This window comes from Protopterus annectens, chromosome 5.part0 (assembly GCF_019279795.1).
Source record: "Protopterus annectens isolate FY-2018-M chromosome 5.part0, PAN1.0, whole genome shotgun sequence".
In the NCBI taxonomy this organism is placed as follows: domain Eukaryota; kingdom Metazoa; phylum Chordata; order Ceratodontiformes; family Protopteridae; genus Protopterus; species Protopterus annectens.
In genome coordinates, this window is record NC_056735.1 from 401,024,405 (window position 1) to 401,051,838 (window position 27,434).

The window sequence follows — 27,434 nt, forward strand, 5'->3', positions numbered from 1 at the left end:
GCCACTATCCAGGTTTGCGCACTGTTATGCATCACACAAATGAGATATAGATAGCTAAACCTGACAGTCACTGTGTTTTTCCATTTCCTGTGTTTGCACTAAGCCACGCACCATGCAAACACTGGCAAAAAAATTAAAAAGAGTAAAGTAGTTGAAATGAAGAAAAGCAATCTATGAAATAAATACTACAAAAGGTTTGTTATTACACATGAAATATTTTTACATAGGTCTAGATTTGAATTCACACTCCATGAACCTTCAGAACACAGTAAGAGTGACATCCCTTTTTGCCACACAACCATCTTTGCAGCAGGAAAATGAAGTACATATTTTAATTTTGGATGCATTGCACTGAGTGATAACACAACTGTTTATGACTATTGCTTGCAAAAAATGCAGTTCTGTTTTATCTCTCTGTGTTTGTTGCTCAGTTTCATCTTATCTGTCAAGTAATCTGAGACATGCAGTCTATAAGACATTCTATATCATTGTCCTTAAATGTGTGAGGATATTAAATGGCAATAATATACAATTGTCAACAAATGAGGGGGTTGGATGTTACTGAACAGAAACTGTGAAATGAGTGTTGCTTACATTTCAAACCTTAATAAAATTACTTCTACACTTTGTAAGTCTAACCTGACACACCCACTTGAGGTAGGGTAGTCTGCATTGCTGTTCTGTTCTCCGTCTCCCTACTAGTAATTATTCACAGTTGCAAGCCATTGGCAACAAACACTGAGGGAGTGTCCGTACTATGTTTACATCGGCTACACGGAGACAAGTATTTGGGAGTAAGCAATTCTAATGAGTTCACACCTGATTTGCATCTTCACCATGCTTGCAACCCTGAATCTACACCATAAAAAGGCAACCGTGTAACTATGGCACCTGAAGGTGAGGAGACTTGTTTATGTGGAGAACACAGAAGAGGTTATTGCTTTGGGATATATCTGCACAGAAGACTACTGACCCTGAGAAGGTATGCTTGCATTTTTCAGTTATGTACTGCATATGCTGAAATGTCATTAAGAAACATCTAATATATATGTATATAATATCTGCATTAGCAAATGCTACTTTTATATGTATGCATTACTTAGGTGTAGAGGCATGAGCATGTTTTTCAGAGTGCATTATTACACAGGTATACATGATTTGCAATACCTTAAAATGGAATATTCTGTGTTAAATCTGTAGACATGTTTCAGGGACAGTTCATCTGATAGCACTTTTAGCATTTCACTGATGGTTTATTTGCAAAACTTATCATTTGCTTGTTCTTTTGGGGGTGGGGGAGCAAAGTTGCATTTCTGTTATGGTACAAGAAAGGATATGTTGCTATTGTTACTCTCCTTTGTTTTGCATCTATCCTTGCTTTGTGTGTGAATGCAATGTGTTGCAACCACATAGTTCCTGTTTTTTGTTTCAGTATATTGACTGTTTTATGTTTCTCCAGTGGGTAATAGAGAAATGCTCCCTTTTCTGTTTTATCTGGAAACACGACTTTTTTAGTTATATGATACTTATGTGTATTATCCTTCTGCTGTGTTTTAGATCATCTAGGAGAATGGCACCCAAGCATCTCAATCCCCTTAACCCCACCTCAACCCTTCAGTGACCCTGAGAATCAGGTCATTGTAGAAGCTTTTGGCATGTTGCCTTTTTGCTTCACAGAGGCCTTAGAGATATGTCTGGCAGAACAGAAATTTGGCAACAGGTAGTTGCTGATGTGAATGCAGTCGGCGGCCACTTGAAGACATATGATCTGATGCACCATAGAGCTACTATTATTATCTCATCTGCATGGAGGAGAGCAGCTGCAGTGGCTCCTACACAGCCATCACTAACAGCAAATATAATTTCCTGTCCACTTTCAGGGATCGAGACAGCTCCCAGGAAAGTGCAGAACAGCATGTCCTTGACATTGATGCTGCGGTTTCAGGGACAACAAGTATGCCCCAGGAGGAGCTTCCAGGTAGAGTTATGTATCTCAATTGTTAAATGCTCTTGTATAGTAAAATACTGATATCACTACATTAGTTCTGTTTAACAATAAATTAATTTATAGGGGACTGTAGATTGCTACATTTAACAACACAATATGATTAATTACGCATGGACCTAAGCTGGACTTGTCATCCAGGTTCTTGTTGAAAGTATTGTTAATGGACATATAAAGGGCAAAAAAGTTTTAACCCCCTGTGTTACTGTTAATTGTGATCATGTTGTCCTTAACTTTTGTTTAACTTCTTCTGGGACCATCATCCATGGGAAGCATAGCATCAACTGAATCTTGAAAGCCAAACATCTTCTTTGTCAGCGGTGATGAGCAGTTTAAAGAAATATATGCTTTTATCCAAATGTGTGATGTGGGTGTCAGGGCTGTTGTGTGCATTGCTGTACCAGCTGTAGTAGTGGCACCACTGTTACCTTGTTAGCATACATTTGACTATAGTAGTGTAGCTATTAATATCTTCTCTTTGCTGCATATTTTCACAGGTGATCCTGACAGTGGAAGTGTAGCACTCTTACCACCTGATGTCAGGGTATCAGCAGACTCTGATGATGATGGTGGCCAAAGAGAGGCACAGTCAAGGGGTGCAGAGATTGAATCTGATACTGAGGTTGACATTCAGTCATCCCCTCTAATTCCATCAGACATGGCCAGTAGGCCTATGCCAACCCATTCCAGTGAGCCCTCAGATATTGGACAGGTGGAAGGTAAGACACTCCATCAGGGAAGTGTGGTTACTGCAGCTTTGGCGTGTATTGACTCTGGCCATAGCCAAAGTGTGGACGAGATGCCAGGGGTGCTTGGAGGAGGCCTCTTGTCCATACTCCACCTGATCCAGATGTGTCTTCTTGTGCTACTTGACATATGTTTAGGGCCATCATGGAGGTGCAGGCATGTTCCCATAGGTCCTCCAAAGAAATGCTTAGGACTGTAGATGTGGCAAAGGCTGAATTGAGTGACTGCCTAAACTGTGCTGCCAATTCAATGGATTGGATGAATGACACATTGGAACGGGCAGTGTCTGTGATGGAATGTCTGCTGGGAGGGAGGTGGCATCCTCGTGGCCATAGGTCAGCCTCATCATCTGTCATTAGTCAATGTGGCCATGCCTGATCACACTCTCATAGTGGTACTACTTCCACTGCTCCATCAGTGGTTGAAGTGTCCACACCTAAATGTGGCAGGCCATGGGGTTGTGGTTCTGGGCATCCTCATGAGGGGAGTTCATCAACAGACATTAGTCAAGCTCAGGTAGCAGCAGTGCATCTGACCATGGGTGTAGATATGTCAGTGCAACTCCTGGCAGAGCCAGTTCTTGTAGTCAAGTATGACAATGATGAACTGCCACCACTACCATACCAAGACATAGAGCTTGCACAGAGCTTGGCTGTGTTCATGCAAACACTCACACACCAATTTAAACTGGAGGACCCATACAAACACACACACAATAGTTACATGGCTCATCCATGAAGCTTAAAGCTCATTTTGTCTCACTGACCATTTGTTACTTTATACGAATGTCTGCCCGCTTATCTTTCTTACTCACACATACTTACTGACCTTATGCATCAGCCTAGGCTTCCTGCCACCCCCCACATGCACCACCATGTGCAAGTGATGATAACTGTGCTATATTCTTGTTATCCATCTTCTGGATTCAGGGATACATAACAATTGTGTCTGATGCTCAGGGTGCATAGCTGGCTTAGTATATCTGCATTTGTGATGTAGATTTGCTAATCATACCTTTGGCATATTTTGGTCTTAGAAAGTTGATCATACATTTTTTTCATTAGTAGTGTTGATGATCTTGTGAGGGTTGTGAAGTCTGAAATTGAAATGTGTCTCATTACTTTCTAACTTCTCTCTTTAATGATTTTCAGTACAAAAGTATGACGCTAAACGGAGGACATTTGGTGACCATCAGTATTTTGAGAGGTATGACTATGTGAATCTTTGATGCTAGAGGCCTACTACTTGATAATGGACAATTATAAGTCACATAAGTCTCTGCTGTCACAAGTCATTTCTGTACAAATCGCCCACCTTTTACTTGCTTCCATTACCAAGTAACAACATGCAAGGGTATGCCATTCATTCATATTATTAAACAATACACTCCAGGTTCAATACTCACCTTGTAAGTCTAGCAGTTGCAATAGTTTTCTAGGTTCATAGGTTCATAGGTGTTTACCAGGCTACTGACCACAAGGGCTGCTTTAAGCCTAGCCATGCATCCCAAATCTCTGACAAGTTCTGATACCCTTGATAAGAGTAAGCAGGGGCTTGGGAGATGAAACATTTACAAGCTAGACCTGGGAGATGAACCATTTACAGGTTGCCTGTGTCCAGAAGAGACATACGTGCCAAACCAGGATGAATTTCCTATTCCCTATCCAAATGGCAAGTTGTACTTGAACTGGGTTAGGGGGTAACTCTTCTTCACATGGATGGGGAGCCTATTCCAGAGATGAGGTAATCTCTGGGATGCATACAAGTCTCTCCAGCAAGTCCTATTTATATCACAGGCAAGGTTTAAGTCTTTAGAATGGGCAATTCTGGTGCTGTTTGTTTTATAGATATGCAAGAAGTCCATCAGAGTGTGGTCTGACAATGCCCTGTATATCAGGCACAGATCTCCCCTCAAAAGCTTGTAGGAGACAGAATACAGCGATAGAGTCTTGAGGTGGTCTGCATAGGACATTTTGCTTAAGCCCTCCATTCTTTTAGTGAGGAACCTCTATGGCTGTTCCAATTGTTGGATATGCCTGGTTTGGTACATACCAAAGGGGGCACTGTACTTGATAGGTCTGATGAATGCTGAATACAGTGGAACAAGGACTTCCTTGGACTTAGATGCCATACCTTTGTTTATAAGTTGTGCAACACAGAATGATTTCTTCACTACTGTAAATATGTGATGGTCAAAGGCTAGATTACTATATATGTATGTCCCTATGTCCCTGACTACTAGGTCAGGTCTAAGGGGTGTGTGGTCAATATGATATTTACCAGGGGTGGATGACTTCCCGAAGGATACTATTATGCATTTAGTTTTAGTCCATGGCTCTGACACCAGTTGTTTGTCTGTCAGCCCCTCCTGGAGAACATTTGTGTCAGTTTGGGATTCAATGACAGCTCCTAAATTGCAATCATCTGCAAATTTAGTCAGCCAGAAACCACTGACATTGGCTTTAACTTCAGAGAAGTAAATACCAAAAAGGAGCGGTCCAAGGACTGATTCCTCAGGGACTTCACTTGTAACTGGTCTCTTTACAGAGGTGGACTCCCCAATTCTAACTTACTGGGTCCTGTCTGTCAACAAGTTGGCTATCCACCAGAAGACATATGAGTTTGTACCTATCCTCCTGAGTTTGTCAACAATGCTTGAGTGGGGTATTGTGTCAAACGCCTTGGCCAGGTCAAGGTAGGCAGTGTTAACCATTTTGCTTTCATGCATTGCTTTGGTGACCTTCTCAAAGATGTCTACCTGGATGAGTAGACATGATCTACCCTAGACGAAACCAAACTGGGTTGGGTCCAGTGTCTACAGGTTTACTATATCACTATTGATCATTTCCATGATAATTCTTTCCATGACTTTACATATAAGACTAGTGAGACTTATGGGTCTGTAGTTTCTAGGATCTGTAGATGGCCCACCTTTGTGCAGAGTGATGACTGTTGCTGTTCTCCATTCATGAGGCACAAAGCCTGTTTGGAGACTATAGTTAAATAACAATTCCAAAGGCCCTGATAAGTCATGTTTCATGTTATTTAGAAGGCATCCTGGGATATTGTTTGGGCCAATTGAAGCAGTGTTCTTGGCCTTAGAGAAAGCATTTTAGTTCAGGGCTGACTCTGTCTGATGCTAGGAGTACACAGCCATTACATGAGTAGGTAAAGGTTGTGAGCATTGCCTGGCAATATTGTTACTATATGTATGTGCAGTAAAATATATGCAGTTACTGGCATGTTGTAGAATAGCATTCAGGAATTGATGGAGGATCCTAGATGCTGATGCCTGTGACACCCCCACCATGTCCCCTGTTGGTCTCTGAAAGGTTCCTGTAGCTAAAATTCTAAGTCCTATACATACCTTTGTCTTAACTAGTATGGGTTCCCCTCAGTTTGCCCTGGCTCTGAGCTGAGGATGACATAGGTTGCAGAATTCCTGTAGTGTGTCTGTATCCACCCTGTAGTGCTCAACAATTTCTACCTCATGCAGACTGTGAAATGTTAAGAGGAGTCTGAAAACTGTTCTCCTTCATGGCCATTATCTGCTAGCAGCAGTAGCGGCGTAGACTTCAGCCTATTGCATATACACATGAATTAAAGCAACAGCAGCCCCTAGCATTCTTTCTGTGTAGACTCCATTCTGTGGCTATATTCCAATAGGTTTTGGAATTCACAGGGAAAACCAGCACTGAGTCTACATGGTTGCTTTACAATTTGTTGAATAGCGCCTCCATCTTGAATTGGTTGATTAGCATACAATTCAGCTGCTTATGCTGTAATTGGCAGCCAGAGTGTTTACCTAGTTTGTGCAGCTCTACACACCATGTAGAACCACTTACTGAATCCAAAATAGTGCACTACTGTGTGAGCACAGTGGCATGACCTGTACACTGTGTAAACAGACTGTCTAGGCTTTACTGAATCTGGCCGAGAATTTGGGGTTTGTGTGCATTAAAATATGTTTCAGTATTGATGGAAAAGACTATGACTGCATTATTACCACTGTAAAGAATACTTCTTACTGATAGCATTGTTATTTGTGCACTTTTATTGTTCACACAACCCTTACATGTGTTTATCTTACACTTTATTTTTTAGAAAATCCTCTGGGATGTAAGATGTGTGCAGGATGCTAGAGGTGTGACATTCCACACCACATACATATTAATGAGTTAGTAAACTAGTTATACTCATCTACCTATTTTTCTACTCACCAGAGGATCTACTGGTTGCAAATAAATTGGAGAAGTTTAACTTTAGAAATTGTATTATGACAACTATACGCTTGAATAAGTGGCTAATGTAGTCTGTGATTGCACTGAAGTTGAAACTCTTGCTCTACAGCATTTAATGTCCATATATCCCCATTGGCTATGTGGCTTATTCCTTCAGAAAACTCCTTAAAAAATGTATTTTAAAAGTACTACAAATTTATTTTCCAAATGTCTCTCTCTTATCGATACATTCCTTAGAAAAAAAAACATGTAAGTCAATACAGAAGTTTACAGAGTAGTACATTAATTTGAGCCTGAAAGCAATTACGAGTCCTATATGCCTTGTGCTTCTGCACAGTTAAATATTTATATTGTTTATCCCGTTGTTTACTAACTTCAAATGTATGCAAAACATAAGCTATTTATTTTATAAGATTTACCTTCAATATGGCTTGGGACAAAGGAAGACAACAACCACTTCCCTTTATGTTTCACAGCCATGTTAGCAGTGGCAGATGATGATGTAATAAGGCTAACTGTGGAGATCCTGTGGCCATTTTGTTCAAGTACTTGACCATTAAAATGAATAGAGAACAATTCAGGGTCAGATCCAACTCCTAGGAAATGCCAGCTGATATTACTGTACAGGCAAGTCACCAATTCTGTAACAAAAAATAAAGACAAAGTGATGCCAGTTATACAGGTCTTACCATGTGATACATAATTCAAATTTCGAATGTAAAGATCCCTAAAATGGTAGCACTGATTAAATGAGCCTGCACCTGTCTTAATGGGATTAGTGTATTAAAACATTTCAGAAGCCACCTTCGAAAAACTCTCCCTTAACTCCGCCAAAATTGAGTTAATGACCTCTACTAAATTGTTAGATGTTAGAACTGATGACACCTTAAATTCGATCTTCATATAAAAAACAATATTAGCAAGACCTACAAAAAACTTGGACTTCTCTATAGACATAATAAGTTCCTCCCTCCCTGCCAAACAAACATTAGCCCTATCTTATCTTTTAACCTCTCTAACTTATGGCGCTCCTTTACTAACCAATCTACAGTCTTCACTGAAAACAAAATTAGAAACATGCTATAAGATTGCTAAATTGCCACCAATAGCTGCCACTTTACTCACCACTGTACTGCCCTGAAACAACTTCAGTGGTTGGAATATCCCCACCATCTACTCCTCCTTCAGCTCACAACTACTCACAAATTGATATATAAACCTCAAGACTGCCCTGCACTCAGCTCTTTATTCACCGTCTATAATCATATCAGGCATCTTCATTCTGAATACCAATAGCTTGTACAAATTCATATACCCAAGCTACCTGCAGGTCAACTATTATACTCATGGAACATTGCTTAACTATGGATTAATCTACCTTAATCTATCTGGTTACAGCAATGTCCTTCCATCTTTAAAGATGCACTACACAACCATCTTCTCTCCATGTGGACATGTAACTGTTCCACTACTCACTCAGATATTACTTAATCTTCCAATTTTAACCCCAAAACTTTACTCTAACCTTAGCTTTTGCTAATAAATCTTTCCTCTTCTACTGACAAACCTTTATTTTTCTCTACACCTCCTTTTGCCTCCTCTTAATTCCATTACACCTTATTCCTCCCTCCCACCTTTCTTCTTCCTTTCCCTTCCTTTTTTATCTGCCTTCCTGTCCACTCCTTCTTCATCTACCTCTCTCTCTCTCTTCCTTTTCCTTCCTTCCCCTATTACTCCATAAAGTAACTGCTGCTTACCTTTTAACCAAGTTGTACTTACATTTAGATACTCAGCTCGGTTATCCTTCTTAAGGCCTTACCATACTACGCTTCTCTTCTTGCATACATCAAACAAATCTTGATATAATTGTTTTGCATTGCATTATGTCCTGTTATTACTGTACCTATGTACTATGAATATGCATATTCCCTAATGTGAAGAAGTTTGTAGCAGGTTTATTTCATTATATGTAAATTCTGTAAATTCTTTAATGAAAATTTTATGTACATCTTGTTGAACATTTTGAACTTTTATGTTAATTTTATATTATTTTTATTGTACTTGCTCTGTCAATCTGGAGCTAAATCATTTTTTGAACTCTTTGGAACTTTTATTATAATTTCTCAAATCTTTTTGTACTTGCTTTGTCACTAACTGGAGCTTTTCTCCCTGGGCCACCACTGAAAATGGGCTCATCTTGGCCCAGTGAACTTTCCTGGTAAACAAATGCCAATAAATAAATAAAATAACTATCAATGCTTATCTGAAAACCTTGGACATGCTAATAAATCTGAAACAGCATGAAGAAAGAATTATGTAGCTAAGTGCATCCTTTATCAGTAGGATAAGACATGACCAAAATACAACAAAGTACACTAATCACAAAGAGATACATGAAGATAAGTAATAACACCTTGTTCTTTTCAGCTAATAAAAAATACCCCTTCTGTCTTTATAAATGGCATACACATTTACTTTCTCTGTAATTTGTCAAGAGATACAATCAGGAGATCAAGAATTACATCTAATGAATATGAAATCTCTATTACACTTTTAAAAATATTAAACATATTTATATAAACTGTAAAGTAAACATATTTCAAAATTATAGGTTCATAGGTCGGTACTAGGCTATCGGCCCTAGGGCCTATACAAGCCTAGCCATAACAATTCCCTGGATATTTCTTCCCACAATATTTACTTCCCTGGACCCCTGTCTAGCAGGGCGACTGACGTGATCCCCGGGGTGAATTTCCTATCTCCCATCCAATCGTCAAGGTTCCTTTTGAAGAGGAAATCCTAGGATTGGAGTAGCAAACTGCAGAAGGAGCTAGGTACTTAAAGCATTCCTGCTTTCATTCTACAAATTGTTGTTCATTATGTACAATTCTTGACTTACTTAACATTTCTATGTTCCCGAGACTGGTAAAAGCAGGTGTTTGTTGCCAGAATTAATCTATGTAGCAAAGAATATTACATAACTCTATTCTAAAGCAGTGATGGAGTGGCAATACTTTTGACATTTTCTTAATGGTTTAAATCATATGTCCAAAACGGTGCCCATCAATGTATTAATGTCAAGCAGCATGTCTTTTCACAGCAGCCATGGTGAAGGAAGAATCACTTAAAAGGTCAATGTTAGCAAAGACAAAACAGTGGTACAACTGGTACTGCTGTATAGTACAGGAACCTGGGCAGTAAATGCAGAACAGTTGAGGAAGCTAGAGTTGATGGAGATGAAGTGCCTGAGATGAGTGGTAGGATGCACACTGTGGGACAGACGAAGAAATAAGGATATAAGAGAAGAAGCCAAAGTAGCTCAAATTGCATAAAAGGTCAAAGAGAACAGATCAAAGTGGTTCAAGCACATGTGCAGGAAAGCAGAACACAATCTGATGAAGATTATTTGGAACAGATAGGAAGAAGGCAAGAGGAAACAACAGTGTCCAGCAAAGAGGTGGATGGATTGTTTAACAGAAGACTTGTGACAGTCAGGCATGAGTGTTGAAGAAGGTAGGAGATTAGTACTGAATAGACAGAGATGGCAACTATTAGCACAACACCCTGGCCCAAAGTAGAGAATTGGAAAAAAAAGAGCTGTTGATGGTAATGAGAATGATGATGTCAGGAAAGACAGGGCTGACAAGTGGATATAAATTAGCATGAACAACTGGAATTTTTCTGCTTACACAAGGTGACTGTGTTATAACATTTTGTGCTTTGTACTGATAGAACCTTTGCAACCTATTTTGATATTTTCAACATACACTTCTATGCCGGGCATAGCTCTTACACTGTAGACATTTTACAAGTTGTAGGTCATTTTGCAAATTTGGGTCCCAGGCATATTGAACCAAGTCACAGGTTACCACTTTTACAGCCATGATTTCTTAGTATAAGCCTACATATTGCAAATAAAACCTAAAGTCTACTTCACATTTGCATTTAAATGAAGAATGTTAAATCAGAATGCTAAATTAGTTTCTATGCAGAAAGACCAACTTGTGTAATCAAAAGTGAGATGCTTTCAATCTCAAATTTCTGCCTGTCCTCAAAACCCAGTTCTGAAATGGTACTCGCATCTAATCCTAAATTCACTTCTCTTATGGAAGGCTATGTTCTTTCCATTCCCAATTACACAACCAAGTCCCATGCGTAATGAACATTTTCTTTATAATCACTTCTGACATAACAAGACAAACAATGGTGGTGTCAAATCATTTAAAGACTGAATCACCTGAGAGTCAGCCTGTGGAATTATAAGATGAACTACAGAAAATACATACATATCTATTATACATATATATATATATATATATATATATATATATATATATATATAAATCTACTTCTAAAGCTGGAAGTTTCAATACTTCGAACTTCAAAAGGCAGAGGCCAGAGACTGAAGTTCTGAAACTTAAAAAAAGTACAGTTTTGTACCTACCATAAATGTAGATGTTCGAGTGTTCACACTGCTGCAGTCATTACACTTGGGTTATCCAGCTGTCAGCCAGTCCCGCAGTCGGCCAGGGTTCCAAAGTCTTGGTCCAGCGTCGGTTGCTGTCGCTTCTTCCCTGGCGATGCATCCGACGCCATTTTCTTCAGTTTTTCTTGCCCCAGATGTCAGGTGCCCCCACGTAGGTAGGCAATACATATTGCTAATAAAAAATATACATATAAAATAAAAACAATACCTTCAGTTACAAGAAAATACACCACAAAGGTTGTATAGGATAGAAAGGTATAGATAAGTCCAGCTAGTTCAGAGGGGATGGAGGGAGGGTAACTTGGACTGCAGCAGTGTGAACACTCTAACATCTACATTTATGGTAGGTACAAAACTGTACTATGTTCATCGTGTTACACTGCTGCAGTCATTACACTTGGGTAGAATCCCAAAGCTAAGGTTGTGAGGCTGGTCTATAAAGAGTTAGGATTGGCTATGAGGCCCTGCAGAACTGCAGTGGCAAATCCTGCTCTGGATTTAGAGTAAAGAGGCAAGTGGTAATGCTTGGTAAAGGTGTGCACTGAACTCCAAGTTGCAGCCTCCAAAATTTCCTTAGTAGGTACTCCTCTGAGAAAGGCTGTTGAAGTGGCTGTTGCCCTGGTGGAATGTGGCCTAATGTTATTAGGGACTGATTTTCCATGCTGTGTGTAGCAGTAATGAATACAGTGTCCTATCCATTTGGATATAGTCTGCTTTGAGATAGCCTTGCCCTGTGATCCTGCACCATATGCTACAAACAGTTGCTCAGTTTTCCTGAAAGCTTTTCTTTTGTCCAAGTAGAAGCGTAGTTGCCTGTGTATGTCCAAAGAGTGCAGAAGTTTCTCCCCTTTATTCTGGGGGTTTGGATAAAAAGTTGGCAAATGGATGGTTTGGTTAAGAGCCACACTAGATACCACCTTTGGCATAAAGGTAGGGTTTGTCCTTAAAGAAATCCTGTCCTGATGAAAAATTATAAAAGGTGCCACTGCCATTACTGCCTGTAGCTCGGAGACTCTTCATGCTGAAGTTACTGCCAGGAGCAGAGCTGTTTTCCATGATAAAAATTTTAGATCGGCTGTATTGGCTGGCTCAAAAGGTGGCAGGGTCAGTTTTTCCAAAATGAAATTGAGGTCCCAAGTTGGTGTTGGTGCTCTCTGGGGCAGTCTTATGTTTTTAGCCCCTCTGAGGTACTGCTTTAGCAAGGGATGAGAGAATAAAGGTGGTTCCGTGTTGTAATGTGCTGAAATGGCAGAGGCGTGGATCTTAATTGATGAGAAAGATAGGCCTTTGTCCAGCATCTCAGCTAAGTATTGTAAAATCTGAGGAATGTGTGGGACAAGAGGGTCAAGGCTTTGAGCCTGGTTCCAGGCGCAGAATCTCTTCCATTTTTCTGAGTAAGCTTTCCTGGTGCTAGGCCTCCTGGCCTCCAAAATGACATCCATAACAGCTTTAGAGAGAGGTGTTGCCTGTTTGACTAATGAATCTGCCATGCAAGCCAGGTTTAGGGTTTTGGGCTGGCCATGCAGGATCTGATTGTTTTGATGAGTCAGAAGGTGTGGAATTTGAGGCAAAATCCATGGTGGGACTTGAGCTAAGTTCTTTAAGATTGGGTACCAGTGCTGGCGTGGCCAGTCTGGAGCAATCAGGATCATCTGTGTTTTTTCTTGTCTGGCTTTTAGGAGTACCTTTGAAAGGAGAGGCAGTGGTAGGAAAGCATAAACTTTTAGGTTTTTCCAGCTGAATGAGAGAGCATCCACTTTCCATGCTTGTGTGTGATAAGTCCTTGTGCAGAATTTTTGCAGTTGGCAATTCAGTGGGGAGGCAAAAAGATCTATGTCTGGGCATCCCCATTTTTGCGTTACCATGCTGAAGATTTATGGATTCAATTTCCATTCGTGAGGGTCCATGATATTTCTGCTTAGATCGTCTGCCAGAGTATTTTTCTTTCCTGGCAGGAATTGTGCTTGCTGATGAACTTGATATGTTAGAGCTGTGTTCCACAAGGTCATGGCTTGCTTGCATAGGGGATAAGAATGAGTGCCCCCTTGCTTGTTTATGTACCACATTACTGTGGTGTTGTCTGTCTTTAATAATAATTGCCCTGGATGCAGAAGGTCCTTGACAGCTGTTAGGGCGTTTTGAACAGCCAACATCTCTTTTTGATTGATGTGAAGATGCATCTGGTCTGTGGTCCACTTGCTCTGAATGCATTTTCCTGCCATGTGTGCTCCCCAGGCGTAATCCGAAGCATCTGTTGTTAGAGTCTGCCTGGCTGTGGGTAGGGTAAAAGGCTGACCCATGTTTAGGTGACATGCCTGTGCCCACCATCGAAACTCCTGTTGTATTCAGGGAATCATTGGTATTATTGCTTCTAAACTGTGAGAGTGTTGAGTCCAAACACTTTTTAGGTACCATTGTAATTTCCTCATATGCAGTCTGGCATATGGTATTAATAGTATGCAGGATGCCATGAATCCCAGGGCCTGCAGAATTTTTCTTGCAGGGAGATGGGACTTTTTTGCCAGTAAATGAAAATATTGAGTTAGTTGATCTTGTTTGTCTGGCGTGAGATAAGCCATCTGGGCCATTGTATTTAAACTGGCACCCAGGAATATAATCTGTTGTGAGGGCACTAGTTTTGACTTCTTTTCGTTTACTGTGAACCCTAGAGAAATTAGCAACCTTTTTACAAATGCCAGATGCTGTAGAAGAATGTCCTTTGTCTCTGCTTGAATGAGGCAGTCGTCCAGGTATGGATATATTTGAATTCCTTTTTGTCTGCAAAATGCAATTACTGGTGCCAGGCACTTTGTGAAGACCTGGGCACAGTAGATAAGCCAAAGGGCAGTGCAGAGAATTGGTAGTGCATTGTACCAGCTTTGCATCTGAGGTATCTTCTGCAATTTTGTCTGATAGGGACATGCAGGTATGCCTCTTTGAGGTCCAGAGTAACAAGCCAAGCCTTCTTGCCCAGCATGGGTAGATACTGCTGTAATGTCAACATTCTGAATTTCGGAATATCCAGGTAAGTATTTAGAATTGTAAGGTCTGATATGGGCCTCCAGGCCTTGTCCTTTCTGGAGACCAGGAAGAGTCTTGAGTAAAATCCTTGTCCTTGTTCCTGTTGTGGTACTTTTTGAATAGCTCTCATGTCCATGAGGGCTGAAATTTGTTTTTGTGCCACTGCCCATTGATTTTGTGGCAGGTCTGGCATTCCTTTTGGCCTTGGTAAAGTATGAAAGTGGAACCTGTAACCTTGAGACACAATATTCAGAACCCATTTGCCTTGGGTGATTGTTTGCCAGTTTTGAGAAAAAAGTGCTAGTTTTCCCCCTAAGGGGGCTGCCAAAAGGGAAGTGCTTGGCGTACGAAGGGGGAAATCATTGGGAGTGTTTCCTGAAAGGTTGAGACTTGTCCTCGCCTCCTTTTGGGGTTGAGGTGCCCCACTGTCGTTGTCTGTTAGAGCCTTGGGGCTGTGATTTGCCTCTTGGGCATCTGTATCTTCCTCTCTGTGGCCGGTCTGACACTGGAAAGGACCAATTCTTTGTTGGCCAATTTCTGCTAAATCGAGGTGGCTGTACCTGCAAGAAATCCTTGACTGTTTGCATAGATTTAGCTTTATCCTCCATTTTCTTTAACACCTCTTCTGCCTTAACACCAAACGAGGTATCATGCTGTAAAGGAGCATCCAATAATTTTGCCTTAACATGATCAGGTAAACTCTGTTCTTTTAACCAAGCATGTCTTCGAATTACAGAACCTGTAACTGCGGCTCTACAAAAGGCCTCTAAAGAATCAAAACCACATTGCAGAGTATGTTTTCCCACCTGTTCGACTGCTTGCAATAAATCCTGCATTTCTTTACAGTCAGGAGCTTCTGCGCTTGCAAGCATTTTCTGTTTTAACTGAGCAATTAAATATTGTTGGTACTTAAGCATGTGAAACAGGCAATTTAAAGCCCTTACTGCTAAAGTTGCAGAAGTGTAAACTTTCTTCCCCCATCTATCCAAAGCTCTGGAATCTCTGTCAGAGGGTACTGGATTTTTTGCAATGGAAGACTTAACCCTTTTTGGACCCTGGGAAATAGTTTCTGGATCAGCAGAAGAGTTTTTATAAAGAAACTTGTGAGAGTCAGGGACTCTACAATACCTATCTGGCTTGGCTGGTGCAGGGGGCAAAGAATCAGGAGATAAGCTGGATTCAGAGAACACATCATCCACAATATCTAGCACAGGTGGAATAGCCAGGGACCTGTGCTGAGGCAATAAAAGGAAATCGCTGAGCCTTTTCTTGGATTCTGAATAATCCTGACTTTCCCAATGGAAATGCTCCCTCATGGTATGTAAAGTTTCCCCAAAAGAATAATCCTCAGAAGGAGAGGCTGAAGGGATAGATTCTTCAGCATCAGAGTCCTCATAGGGGGGTAGAGAGTATCCCTGGTCCGAAGAGGAATCAGAGGAAATGGAAACCTGATCAGAGGAATCATAGTCTGTATCCTGCCTAGGCCTTTTCTCAGGAGGGGGATGGGAACCCCTGATTAGAGTAATGAGGTCTTCGGCCATTTTAAGCATCTGTTTCTTAGCATGGAGGACTGTCCAGGAGAATGCTGTACTTGCTTCTTTGTCTGTAATGGTACTTTTGTTTTGCCTGTTGCTTTAATAGTAAGTTGTGAAGGTCTGAAAACACCCTCAGAAGCCTATGCCTGCTCAGCGGCTCCGGACCCATCTGAAGGATTAGTTTCCGTAGGCCCAATACTTTGAGTTTCCAGAGGCCTAGTTGTCTCCACGTGGGAATCGGACGCAGCCTGTGACTCTGAGGTAGCACATGTCAGGGGCTGCGAAAGTGCCTCACTGAGAACCGGCGAACCAGCGACTGGCCTAGAAGAGGTTTCGTCATCGGTTTTGGACCTCGGATGCCTGTCTTTATCCTTGTCTTTGCGTTTTTTCAGAATTGCGGTCGTCGGTTGATCCAACGGCATAGTATAATTGAACCTTCGTCCAAAGTAATGCAAAGCAAAATCAAAACGTCTTTTTATAGTGCATTTGTTAAATCTAGCACAAAACCGACAACTAGTGACATCATGATCAGGGCCTAGGCATGGAATACAGTAAGAGTGGAAGTCCTTATGAGGTATTTGCTTCCCACAAGAAATACAATTATTAACTTTTTCTGACATCGGTCTGAGGCAAGAAAAAAGTTTCCCCAACGGGGTACTTAGCTTTATTGAAGACTTTGGACCTGAAATTTGACTTCGAAAATCTCAGGAGTTGGCCGACCGGCACTTGCAAACTGCTTCTGCTTTGGGCACCGCAAGGCAAGAAAGACTGAAGAAAATGGCGTTGGATGTATCTTATATACCCCTGGCACACTGACGTCAGGGAAGAAGCGACAGCAACCGACGCCAGACCAAGACATTGGAACTCTGGCCGACTGCGGGACCGCCTGATGGCAGGATAACCCAAGTGTAATGACTGCAGCAGTGTAACACGATGAACATCTAAATAAAAACTTTTTTTATGTTTTTTGCAGGGGGTGGCAAGCCCCCTTGCACCCCACACACCCTGGTAAATAAATATACCAACTCCATGATCGCATTATAGTAAGGAAAATTGTAAACATACTATTTCACTCTGTACAGCGATCTCCAGTCAGAATTTTTGTCATTTCAAAACTTCGATCTTCTGGTTTCAGCCTTTTGAAGTTTGAAGTTTTGAAACTTTGATCTTCTGAAGGGAATCTATATATATATATATATATATATATATATATATATATATATATATATATATAAATGCATGTGCAGAAAGCAGAAGACAATCTGGTGAGCATGCAGAACAACACATATATACCATCATTAATACAAGATAAATACAATGTCATGTAGCCTTTAAACATATTAACATGTTATAAGTACAAGAGTTTAATCACTCATAAAGCAAATAGAAAAACATATTACCTCCAGCTGTGAGGTTATGCAGAATGCATTAACCAAGATTCAAGATAATCTACTTAAAAATATTAAACATATTTATATAAACTGTATAGCTTGCCTCCTTTGATTTGGTTAATGAATGGTGCCAAAACAGTTTTAGGAGCCACAGAAGTAAGTAAGGTAATAATGGACTAATTTATTGGCTTCCGGGAAAGATGGCACAATACTGATAGTTCAACTGAGACAGCTAAAGAAGCTGAGGTATTACAACTGAGTCAAAGCAAGTTTAAGGAATCACCTGTTTTATTTTATAACAGGGGTAATGGAGGGAAGTAGGTAGCACTGTGTGGAAATCTGATGTGATTAATCATGGTACCTCCACAAATAACAGAGGCTGGATTAAGAGTGTTTTAAGTTTTCATTGCAGCAGTAATGGGTTTTGTAATTCTGTATTTTTCGCAATATTCAACCAGAATCCACTGGAAGGTAAGCGGCACTTTCGGTGTGGAGAGTACAGTGATAAAACAAGGGTTCATGCTTACAGTTATGGAATGAATATGGGCTTGTTACCTTTTTAAAAGATCTTTTTAAAGCCATATATCCAAAGTACAGCTTAAAACATGCTTAGTTACAATGCTGTTAAATAGCTATTTATTTGGTAAAAACAAAAATGGAACAGCAAGCAAGCTATTAGTCAAGTGCTGGGCTTTGATGTTATGGGGCACTACTCATCGGAGCCTTATCTTTACATTATAACAGGGTGAAGTTGTGAGCTTTTTACCCATTTGGGATAGGAACAGGGCTCCATGGGGTATATACTTCAGGAAAGATATAAACTGAGTGGTCTTTCGAGCAGCCAGAAATTGTGTGGTCTGCTCATGCAATCCAATATTGTACCAAGGAACTTGAAAGAGCATATGGGGTCATTTGAATTACAATGCTATTTTTATATCATTATTCTGGTTCTACTATAAAATGCTGACTTCCTGAAAGTTGACATTCCAAAAAGAATAAAAAATGCCTATAATCGAAAAGGGTGAAAAACTCCTTTTTATTTGATTTTTGCAGGGGGGTGAGGGCAAGCCCCACTGCACCCCACCCCCCAAAACCTATATATACCAACTGCATGGTAGCACCAACTTGAAAAAGGGAGAAAGGTCTCTAAAGAACTGAACCAATGCACAATTAGAAATTTCACCGGTAACGATTTCCTATGGGAAAAAGCATTTTGCATTATGCCATTTGTCTTTTTTTTTTCTATGGGCTAATAATACTCAAGCAATTTCACTTTAAGCATGTGTAGGGAAGCTCATTGTTCTACATAGTTATTGTTTTTTATTTAAGAATTTGTAGTTAAGATGCATCATTTATTTAAAACGTTTTGTAGTTCTGCTCTGCAGATTTTTAAATATTATATTTATGGAGTTTAAGGGTAAAAAAGTTATTTTACTGCTTTTACTGGGCTCTTGGGTAAACAAAATAAGCATAATAATGAGTACCACTACTCAACTCAAGTCAGACCAAAATGAAGACAAGGAGTTTGTAAATATATGCAATGGTACATTTTGATATATATATATTCTGAACTGTACTGTTTTGCAATACTCTTTCAGAAGATACTGACAAGTTAAAAGAGTTGAAAGCTGCCATGAGAGGTGACTTAAAACTGCAACCAATATGATATGTTATCATGACAAGAAGGCTAGTTAAAGACAAATGGTTGTATCTATTATTCAAGCCATCATTTTCTTTCATGGGTAAACTGTGATGTGCAAATACTGATATTCAGTACAGATAAAGTAATTATTCCTACTCAGTGGTATAGTCAAATACTGAGTCATATCATGGAATGGCAAAGTACAGAAAAAGAAATGACAAGCTTTGGCAGAATGTGTCTGTAAAAACTGAGCAAATGATTCATTACTGTGAAAATATAGCATATTTGCAAACAGAAAGTGCAAACAGAAGACAATTCCATATGAAATTCCTTCACTGCCACTGTTGAGGTTATGTGTTGATATATTCCAGTGCAACAACTTTAATTTTTTGTGGAGTGCAGAATATTTTCCAAATATCCAGAGATATAATACAGTTTAAGATATAATAAAGCAGACTTCCTGACAATAGTAATGAAATCCACATTTTCCAGGAATGGTGTACCTGAGCAAGAAGCCCTCAGTTTTCTAAAAATTCCTATTCATTACTTCAAGTACATGGTATACTCAGTCACATAGCTAGGTAGATATAGAGTGGTCCAAACAGTCAAGAACATTCTGAGAAAGTATGACTATTTCTGCCAAATCAATTGTTACTTAAGCTTGTTAGACTACAGGAATATACTTCTCTAACCCACATGACTTTTCCCATTAGAATTTTTAATTGGCAGAAACATAAGATCAAAACTTTATTCATCATTTCCATTATAAATTTTAGAAAACAATCAACCAGTGTTAGAGCTGTTAAAAGAGTAAACAATGGATGCAGAAAGTGCTATATGACAAAGAAGAGGAGTGAGTATCAGCCTGAGTGTACAGCAGAATCCAGGCCACAAAGCAGATGTTTAAGCAAGTGTTGTTACTCATGATAGTCAGCTGATATCCTACACTATATTGTGGTGATTACATGCAAATGTGCAAAAGGAATCACTGACAATTATTGAAACTGACAAATATAGTTCCAATTAAGGAAATGGCAGATATTAATCAAGGATTGCTAAGAGCTGTAGTGAGGTTACCAAAAGAGACTTCAGCTACTGAATTCACTTCAAAAACAAGTTCTACTAAGCTGTGTTAGTTAGCTCAATCTAAGACTGTTGATGCTGTTAATGTGAATGATATTAGTCAAATTCAGTGTCAGTGCCAGACCAGTTAATAACTGTAATTATTATACTAGGCCTGGATGTGTTGTCAAAAAGCCTTTCAGTTATTGAGAATGGGAACAGTTCACAATCATGGGTATTGAATGCAATCAAGTTTCAGTGTATGTGCACAACTCATGTAGAGACAATTTTATATACGTGTACAGACAATTTTATATAACCTAAGTCTTGTAAACACTTGTATAATTGAACAAATGGTAAAAGGGTTCTTAGCTTTGTTTAAAGGGATATGTTACATACAGAGTATGTAAGTGTTTCTTTAAGAGTAATCTAGAATTGAGTCATGTGACACTGATAAGGTCTTCAGGCATCAGCGAAGCGACAAACGGAAAAGATCTCTTTTATTGCTAGATATTTCTGTATTAGCCATTCTGAACTATACTGTTTTGTAATATTGACAAAACAAAAACTGACAAAGGCTCCCACATACATTCTTTGGATACTTTCTACATTTACCTCCTTCCATCAGTGGCTCTGGGCTTTCGTTGCCCCCAGATTCTATGTGAGGGAAATAAATGCGCATTCTTGCACCACATCTTACTTTAAAGTTAAGAGCCTGTCTATCCAAAATGCAATTCATCCTCTTCCAGATAACCCCACAATAACTAGGATATTCTTTCCAACCTTATTTACTAACATTATTGATGAATGAAATGCTTCCTTATCTCTGTGTCACCAAAGAAGCCCCATTTTAAGCAACCATTAGTTAACTTTATTTCTCAGGAAAAATATCAGAATCATAATTACATTTGAATCTGTGTCAGAGGAAACAGGATATTAAATTCAAACCTGGAAGGGTGCCATTTATGTACCCATTAATGGAATACATGGAAGATTTCTGCTGAACAGATTTTGAGTTTTGCCAGCTTTTGTTCTCATCAAATATACCAAACATCAAGATATATTCTTGATCATATAGCTTCTGATTTCCATCTTCATCCAGACTTCCTAAGAAAAGAACATTACAGGAGTAAAACTCAAGATAAAGTACAATTACTTATTTAAAATACATACATACAGGCCAGTTAATGTACACAGCTGGAGAGATCACTGCTTAATGATGAAATAATTACTATAACATGAGAAGCATGAATAGCTTAAATGTCCTAGCTGTCAGCATTCCCATAAATTTAAGCTATCTTGATTATAGCACATTTATAGCATCTTTCTAATACAAATAAGTAACACATTTTGGTACCATTAGACAAGATGTCCATCTACAAGTGGCTAGTGTCTTCCCCACAATGTCCCTGTAGACTGACAGGCTTACCCCCTTCCCTCAGGAGAGCATTCAACCATACTTAGGAGTAGATGAAAATGAGGTATCCAAACACTCCCATCATCTTAATAGTAGCGATTGTTTTATATGCCCTAGTCTACCCAGAAAGTGGGCATTCAATGGCATAAGTACATGCTCATGGACACAAAGACCATGATGTATTGATGTCTGCACTCCCTTTTATGAACTCACACGCATTCAGGACACTAATGCTACTCTCCAAAAACAATTACAAATCAGCATTGTGTTGCAAAAAAACATATCTGCTTCTGAGATAGGTAAAGCTGATCATTAGCTATACAAAGCTACTCCTCCCCAGCACTTTATCTTCCATGTTGCTAAACTATCCTTGTCACCAGCATCACAGATGTGCTGGCCTTGGGCCAGCAGGCTGTACATCTTTATAACACACTCTTGTAAATTCTAAACATTTGAATCCTTAAACAACTGAACTGAATTATTGCAGACATTGTTATTTTCTTTAAACAGTAAGTAAAGCCTTTGTACAAGCATGAGAATAATATTGCATTGAATAAAATCGGAATATGTGCACTAAATGTTATTTGCTCTTTATCATTCTCTTTCTTTCCTCTACAAACGCATCAGAAATATGAAGTGTCTCTCATAGTTTTCATTTTGTCTGCTGTTAAGAAATTGTTTTATGGCAATGTCAGCAGTTTATTAAAGCTGCGTAAATACAGAATTACAAAAAGACCCAGCACACCCACTGGGCTGACTGATTAGAAAATTGACATAATCCATTGTCTACAATTTGTAAAGGCATGTGCTGCATGTAGCACCATTATTACCTCCAACATCAGTTAAATGACATCCTGGTTCAGTGGTACTACAGCATGAGACCTGACCTTAACTCTTAGAAAAGTGCTTAACAATTGTTAAGCATCACCTATGCTGTTAGCATTGAGTCTGGCATAATAGTAGCACTGAACCAAGATGTTATTCAACTGATATCTGAGTATAAATAACAGCAGCAGAACATGAAACAGGTTAATTTAAACTCTGTTTCTGTCTGCTGTCTCCATTACACTCACTAAAAACATAAATGTGAACCAGCTCCTTCCCTTACACAGGGAATGCAGGAAGATGTACAGTGGGTTCTCAAATGCATTACTGGCTTTTTTAATGTTTCTGTAGCTAGTAAGACATGGGGCAGATATGAACTACAGACAATTATGATGGGATCTCTAATGGTTACTTAAAATCATGCGTTCTTGACATGGATGCCAAAATTCACTTCTCGAGCTTTGATTTTTAGGTTAATTTCCTGGTATCCTTGCCTCAAACACATAAAAGTAGGTTATGATCACCAACTCAATCATAACTTTCTATAAATAAGACAGGATTAAATAACAGTCCATTCCAAATTTGCACTGAGGTGCTTAGAAATCTGTGCTGTAATTATATCTGCCCATTTTTCGTGTGACTAGGGCAACTAGTATTACAGCTTGTCATTTCCAGATGAGGTATAAAACTTGCCATTATATGATATTTTGAGTTAATAAAATGAACACATTTTTCTGCTAGCCCATTTTTCAAATACACTGAAATCCCAACAGATGGAAAGGAAAATAAACTATTACCATGATCTTTCATTCATTGAGCAATCTATCAGTCCATTCATCAATTGATCCATCCATCCATTCACAGTCTCTTTTTCCCAATTTTTGCACAAGGAGTTGGGGTGTTAGTGCAACAGTAAAAATCACATACAACCAATGTTCACACCACCAGTTGGCTAGCACTATTTTTTAATTACTTTACAATATATTTTACTATACATTTAAACAAACTGTGAAGCGTCCTTGCAGCCTGTATATCAAAATATTGTGTGCAGTTCCCAAAACCATCTAATGTTTATCTAAATACATTTTAGCTTTAAAAGCAAATCATTTACAAATGTTCAGTATGTTAATGTGTGACCTTGTTTACCTCTATGTCATTCTCTGCTAAGGCAGCATCAAATGATGAAGGAAAGAATGGTGTGGCATATGACTTGTCTATCTCTTGTGATTTTGCTGAAGAGAATGAATTTTTGCAACTGATAGCAGTGATTTGGATGCATACTGTTGTCTTGATTTGATTTTTGAAGATTAACTATGTACTTTGGTCAGTCACATTTACTGTTATTAAAAAAAGATCTCAAGTTCTCAAATTGCTAAGTTTTGACAAGTCTGGATTGAAGTTCTTCACATGTCCACTTAATCATAGTTCACAGAGGTTGCTTGGCTTTATCTTCTATATTTTTACTACAACTAACTTAAAACTTTATTTCTTTTCATCTGGGATGGGACTGTGACCTTATTTCTGAAAGTTTTTTAACATTCTCATTTAGACAAGCCTGTAGGTACTTGTTTCTTATGAATTACATGTTATAAAACAGATCTAGTGAATGAAGCATCACAATAAAATGAGGAACAAGGCCAACATACTAAATGCTTCCATAGCATGAGACCAACCTACATAGTGCTTACAGGTGCTTAACAAAAGCTTGTTAAGGATACCCAAGCACTGCAAATCTTGGGTCTCTCAGTAAGGACTAAGAGTAGACATTGCCAGCCACCAAACAAACAAAAGGAGAAGGTATAACAGCTTTTAAAGGGTGTTAGAACTTCATTCTGCCATATTTGCAAACAGAAATTGAAACAGAAGAAAGCCTTTAAGGTCATTATTTCAACAGAGGAACAGCTGGTTTCTACATGATGTCCATACCAATCAACTATCCCTGATTTTGTCTCATATTTTTGTCCTGTACCCAGTAAAATTTTGGATTTTTCTGGTAAGTCACTGAGGATTGCATTCAGTCAAATGTCAGAGTTTCATACTTCATATTGTTCAGAAAATCTGTACTGATGCAGAACTGTTGTTCTATTAACTTTTTAACAGAATTTATTTTATTTTAAACTTGTTTACCGGGGTGAATTACAGCAATATTTAAAAACTGTGGCTGATTTTACTTGTTTACTGAAATGGAGTTATAACAATATTTAAAATTTGTCCGATTTTATTTTATATCCCCCCATTATTTTGGATTTGGTCAGAATTCTTAAGCAAAGAAGTTGAAGGGTAAGCTGCTGCCTGTCTGACAACACTAAGTGCTTTACTTCATACTCCTGTACTTTCTATATTTATTTTTGTTTCTTTAACAGGTGGTACATAGAACAAGTACAGCTCCATGCACTACAAAGAATCATTACCCTTATGTGTTCTCGACATAGATGCCAAGATTAACTTTTTCTGACTTGCTTGAGGTGAATATGTGGCATCCACTTCTCAAACACATAATATAGTTACAACTAGCGACCCAATAAGAATCCTCCATATTACAATCTGAGGATAATACTGCTTATTGTGCTGCGTTCTGTTGGATATTAATTTTTTTTAAGATCACTTTCTAATGTTGCCAATATTTAAGTATGTTGGAGCATCCATTGTTTGTTTATTTATTTATTTTTGTTGCTTGAGATGGTCCATTTGGGTGAGAAAACACCCTTTTCAGTGGAGGCCTGGGGAGGAAAGAATCAAGCTATGAGAATAAAAATTCACGGTTATGCTCCAATACATGGATTTCTGTGGAAAATACTACAATACAGATAGTAAAAACATACAATGGTCTAACACATAGGGTTCTAATGAAACACAAACAATAATGAGTAATGGTTTAATATAAAGAATTCTAAGGAAATACGGCATTGATATAAAGATCTTTGACAATGGTATTCAGTTGATCCTACATTAATACTGCAACTTTATGTAATAGAATGGAAGAAAAGAAGGCACATTAAGGGAAATAGGAAGAAATATTGGAAAACTGAGAGAAATGAAGAAACTGGTCTCCTGTATGCCTAATTAATTTTGACTAATCTACAGTCCCCTCAGCTAGTCAAACTGGAGCAATATTAATAATAAAACTGCAAAGTCTGCAAGTAACCACATTAACTGAACGCAATGCTTTCTTGCACTTCAGTCTTTTAACTGTCCAAATATGTATAATCTGTTAGTTTACACTCACATTAAGACTGCCCACAGCATCCTTTACGGCCAGATAGATGCCGTGCCACCAGCCAGTTATTAAATTGGTACTCATCTCAAAGAGAACAAAAAATAAATCTAAAAATCAAAACAGTGATTGCTTGTACCCTGTAATCATTTCTAAACTGTGGAACTCTCTCTTCACAAACATCAGAGATATATTACCCACAGTTTAAATTCTCACTGAAATGTATCTGCCAATAAAACAGTCCTGTACTTATAACACTGCCATTACGTATCCCTATCTTATTCTAGCCTTAAGCCATCTATATTTTAAAATCCTAGTGAAATCATACCTGTCAACAAACCAATCTTACCCTAATACAAGCATACCTAATACTAAGTCCTTAAACAGCCACATCAAGTAGAAATCATAAAATCCTCACACCTTGTCTCCCATTTACAGGACTCAAGTGAATAACAGTTTCGACAGAATACTCCTATGCCTTATTTGCTTTCTGGGTACTAAAATTTCAGTGTGATTTTTATATATAAACTGTAAAATAATGTTAATTATACAATAACTGGCCATTAACATTCAAAACTGAGCACGTGTGCCCTTTGTAAATTGAGCATATACCAATGGAAAAAAGTCCAGTCGCCCGGACTTTCTTCTATTAATATATGCTAGGGAAACTCTGGGATATTTTTTAATAACATTCCAAAAAACAGAGACTTGAAAAGAACGAAACAGATAAGACACAGAAAAATAAAAGGATAATCAGGTACAATATGTAAAACCAGAGAAACGTACCTGATTATCCTTTTATTTTCTCTGTCCCATTTCTCCCATATATTGAAAGTCTCCTGATTTCTTTTTTTAATTAAAAACAAACAAAAAAAAAAAGAGAGAGAGAGATCTTCCTTTCTCCATTGCATCCAGATGTACTGCATAAGCGTGAGAACGAAAGTCCCGTATGCATGAGCTATACATCAAGAAAGCCCCAGGGTGCCAGGGTTAAACACAGAAAAGCAGTATGGCACTGTTATACAAGGACATTACTTAAGAAAAGTAAATAACTTTTTTCCTAAATAATGTCATTGTATAATAGCAATAATCCACAGCTGAGTGTAGGTAATGCTGATTTACCCACTGTTGGCTATGTTTGGTCTTGAAACTCTCGTGACCAAACCACACCAACCGTGGGTAAATCCAGCATTACCCACACCCAGCTGTGGGTTATTGCTATATTATTCTACAGATATGTATGATTTTACCATGCTGCAGATATTATTCTGTGTAATTAGCATGGCGTTGACCTGTTAAATTATATATACTTCAGTATTATATAATACATTTTTATTGTTAGCTTGTTATTTTGTGCTATTTGCCTGTGCAAATATATCTAATGTAGAACTTTTCTACCTAGCCTCTAATTAAAAAGGGTTTTGCAAGGTCAAACCTTACTACCAAATAAATATTATATACATACATACATATATATATATATATATATATATATATATATATATATATATATATATATATTACAGTTTACTTCCTTTAGTCAAGTCTGGTTTTGTCAACATTCTTTGGTCAACAAACAAGATGGCTGACGTGTGCAAGATTAACAATTTCCAGGGTTGGGAAGTATAGCCCCTCCCTAGGGAATGTATGATCTCAGAGTTAGTATATATATATATATACATATATATATATATATATATATATATATATATACATATATATATATATATATGTATATATATATATATATATATATATATATATATATATATATATATATATATATAAATAACAGGGGTGGGGGGTGCAGTTTTGTTTTGCATGTTCTGAGGTTATGCCTTGGAGCAT

The 27,434-nt window shown here is 38.4% G+C and overlaps 1 protein-coding gene across 3 annotated transcripts in view; it reads right to left on the reverse strand.

Moving 5' to 3' along the window:
* Window positions 1-27,434, reverse strand: part of F5 (coagulation factor V) — a 1,256,984-nt gene that overhangs the window by 846,759 nt on the left and 382,791 nt on the right. For all 3 annotated transcript variants that reach the window (XM_044072364.1, XM_044072363.1, XM_044072362.1), the window contains 2 exons: window positions 21,079-21,237; window positions 7,413-7,634 (listed from right to left, as the gene is read on the reverse strand). In XM_044072364.1, coding sequence (XP_043928299.1) covers window positions 7,413-7,634; window positions 21,079-21,237 — 381 coding nt within the window. The remainder of the gene's footprint in view (window positions 1-7,412; window positions 7,635-21,078; window positions 21,238-27,434) is intronic.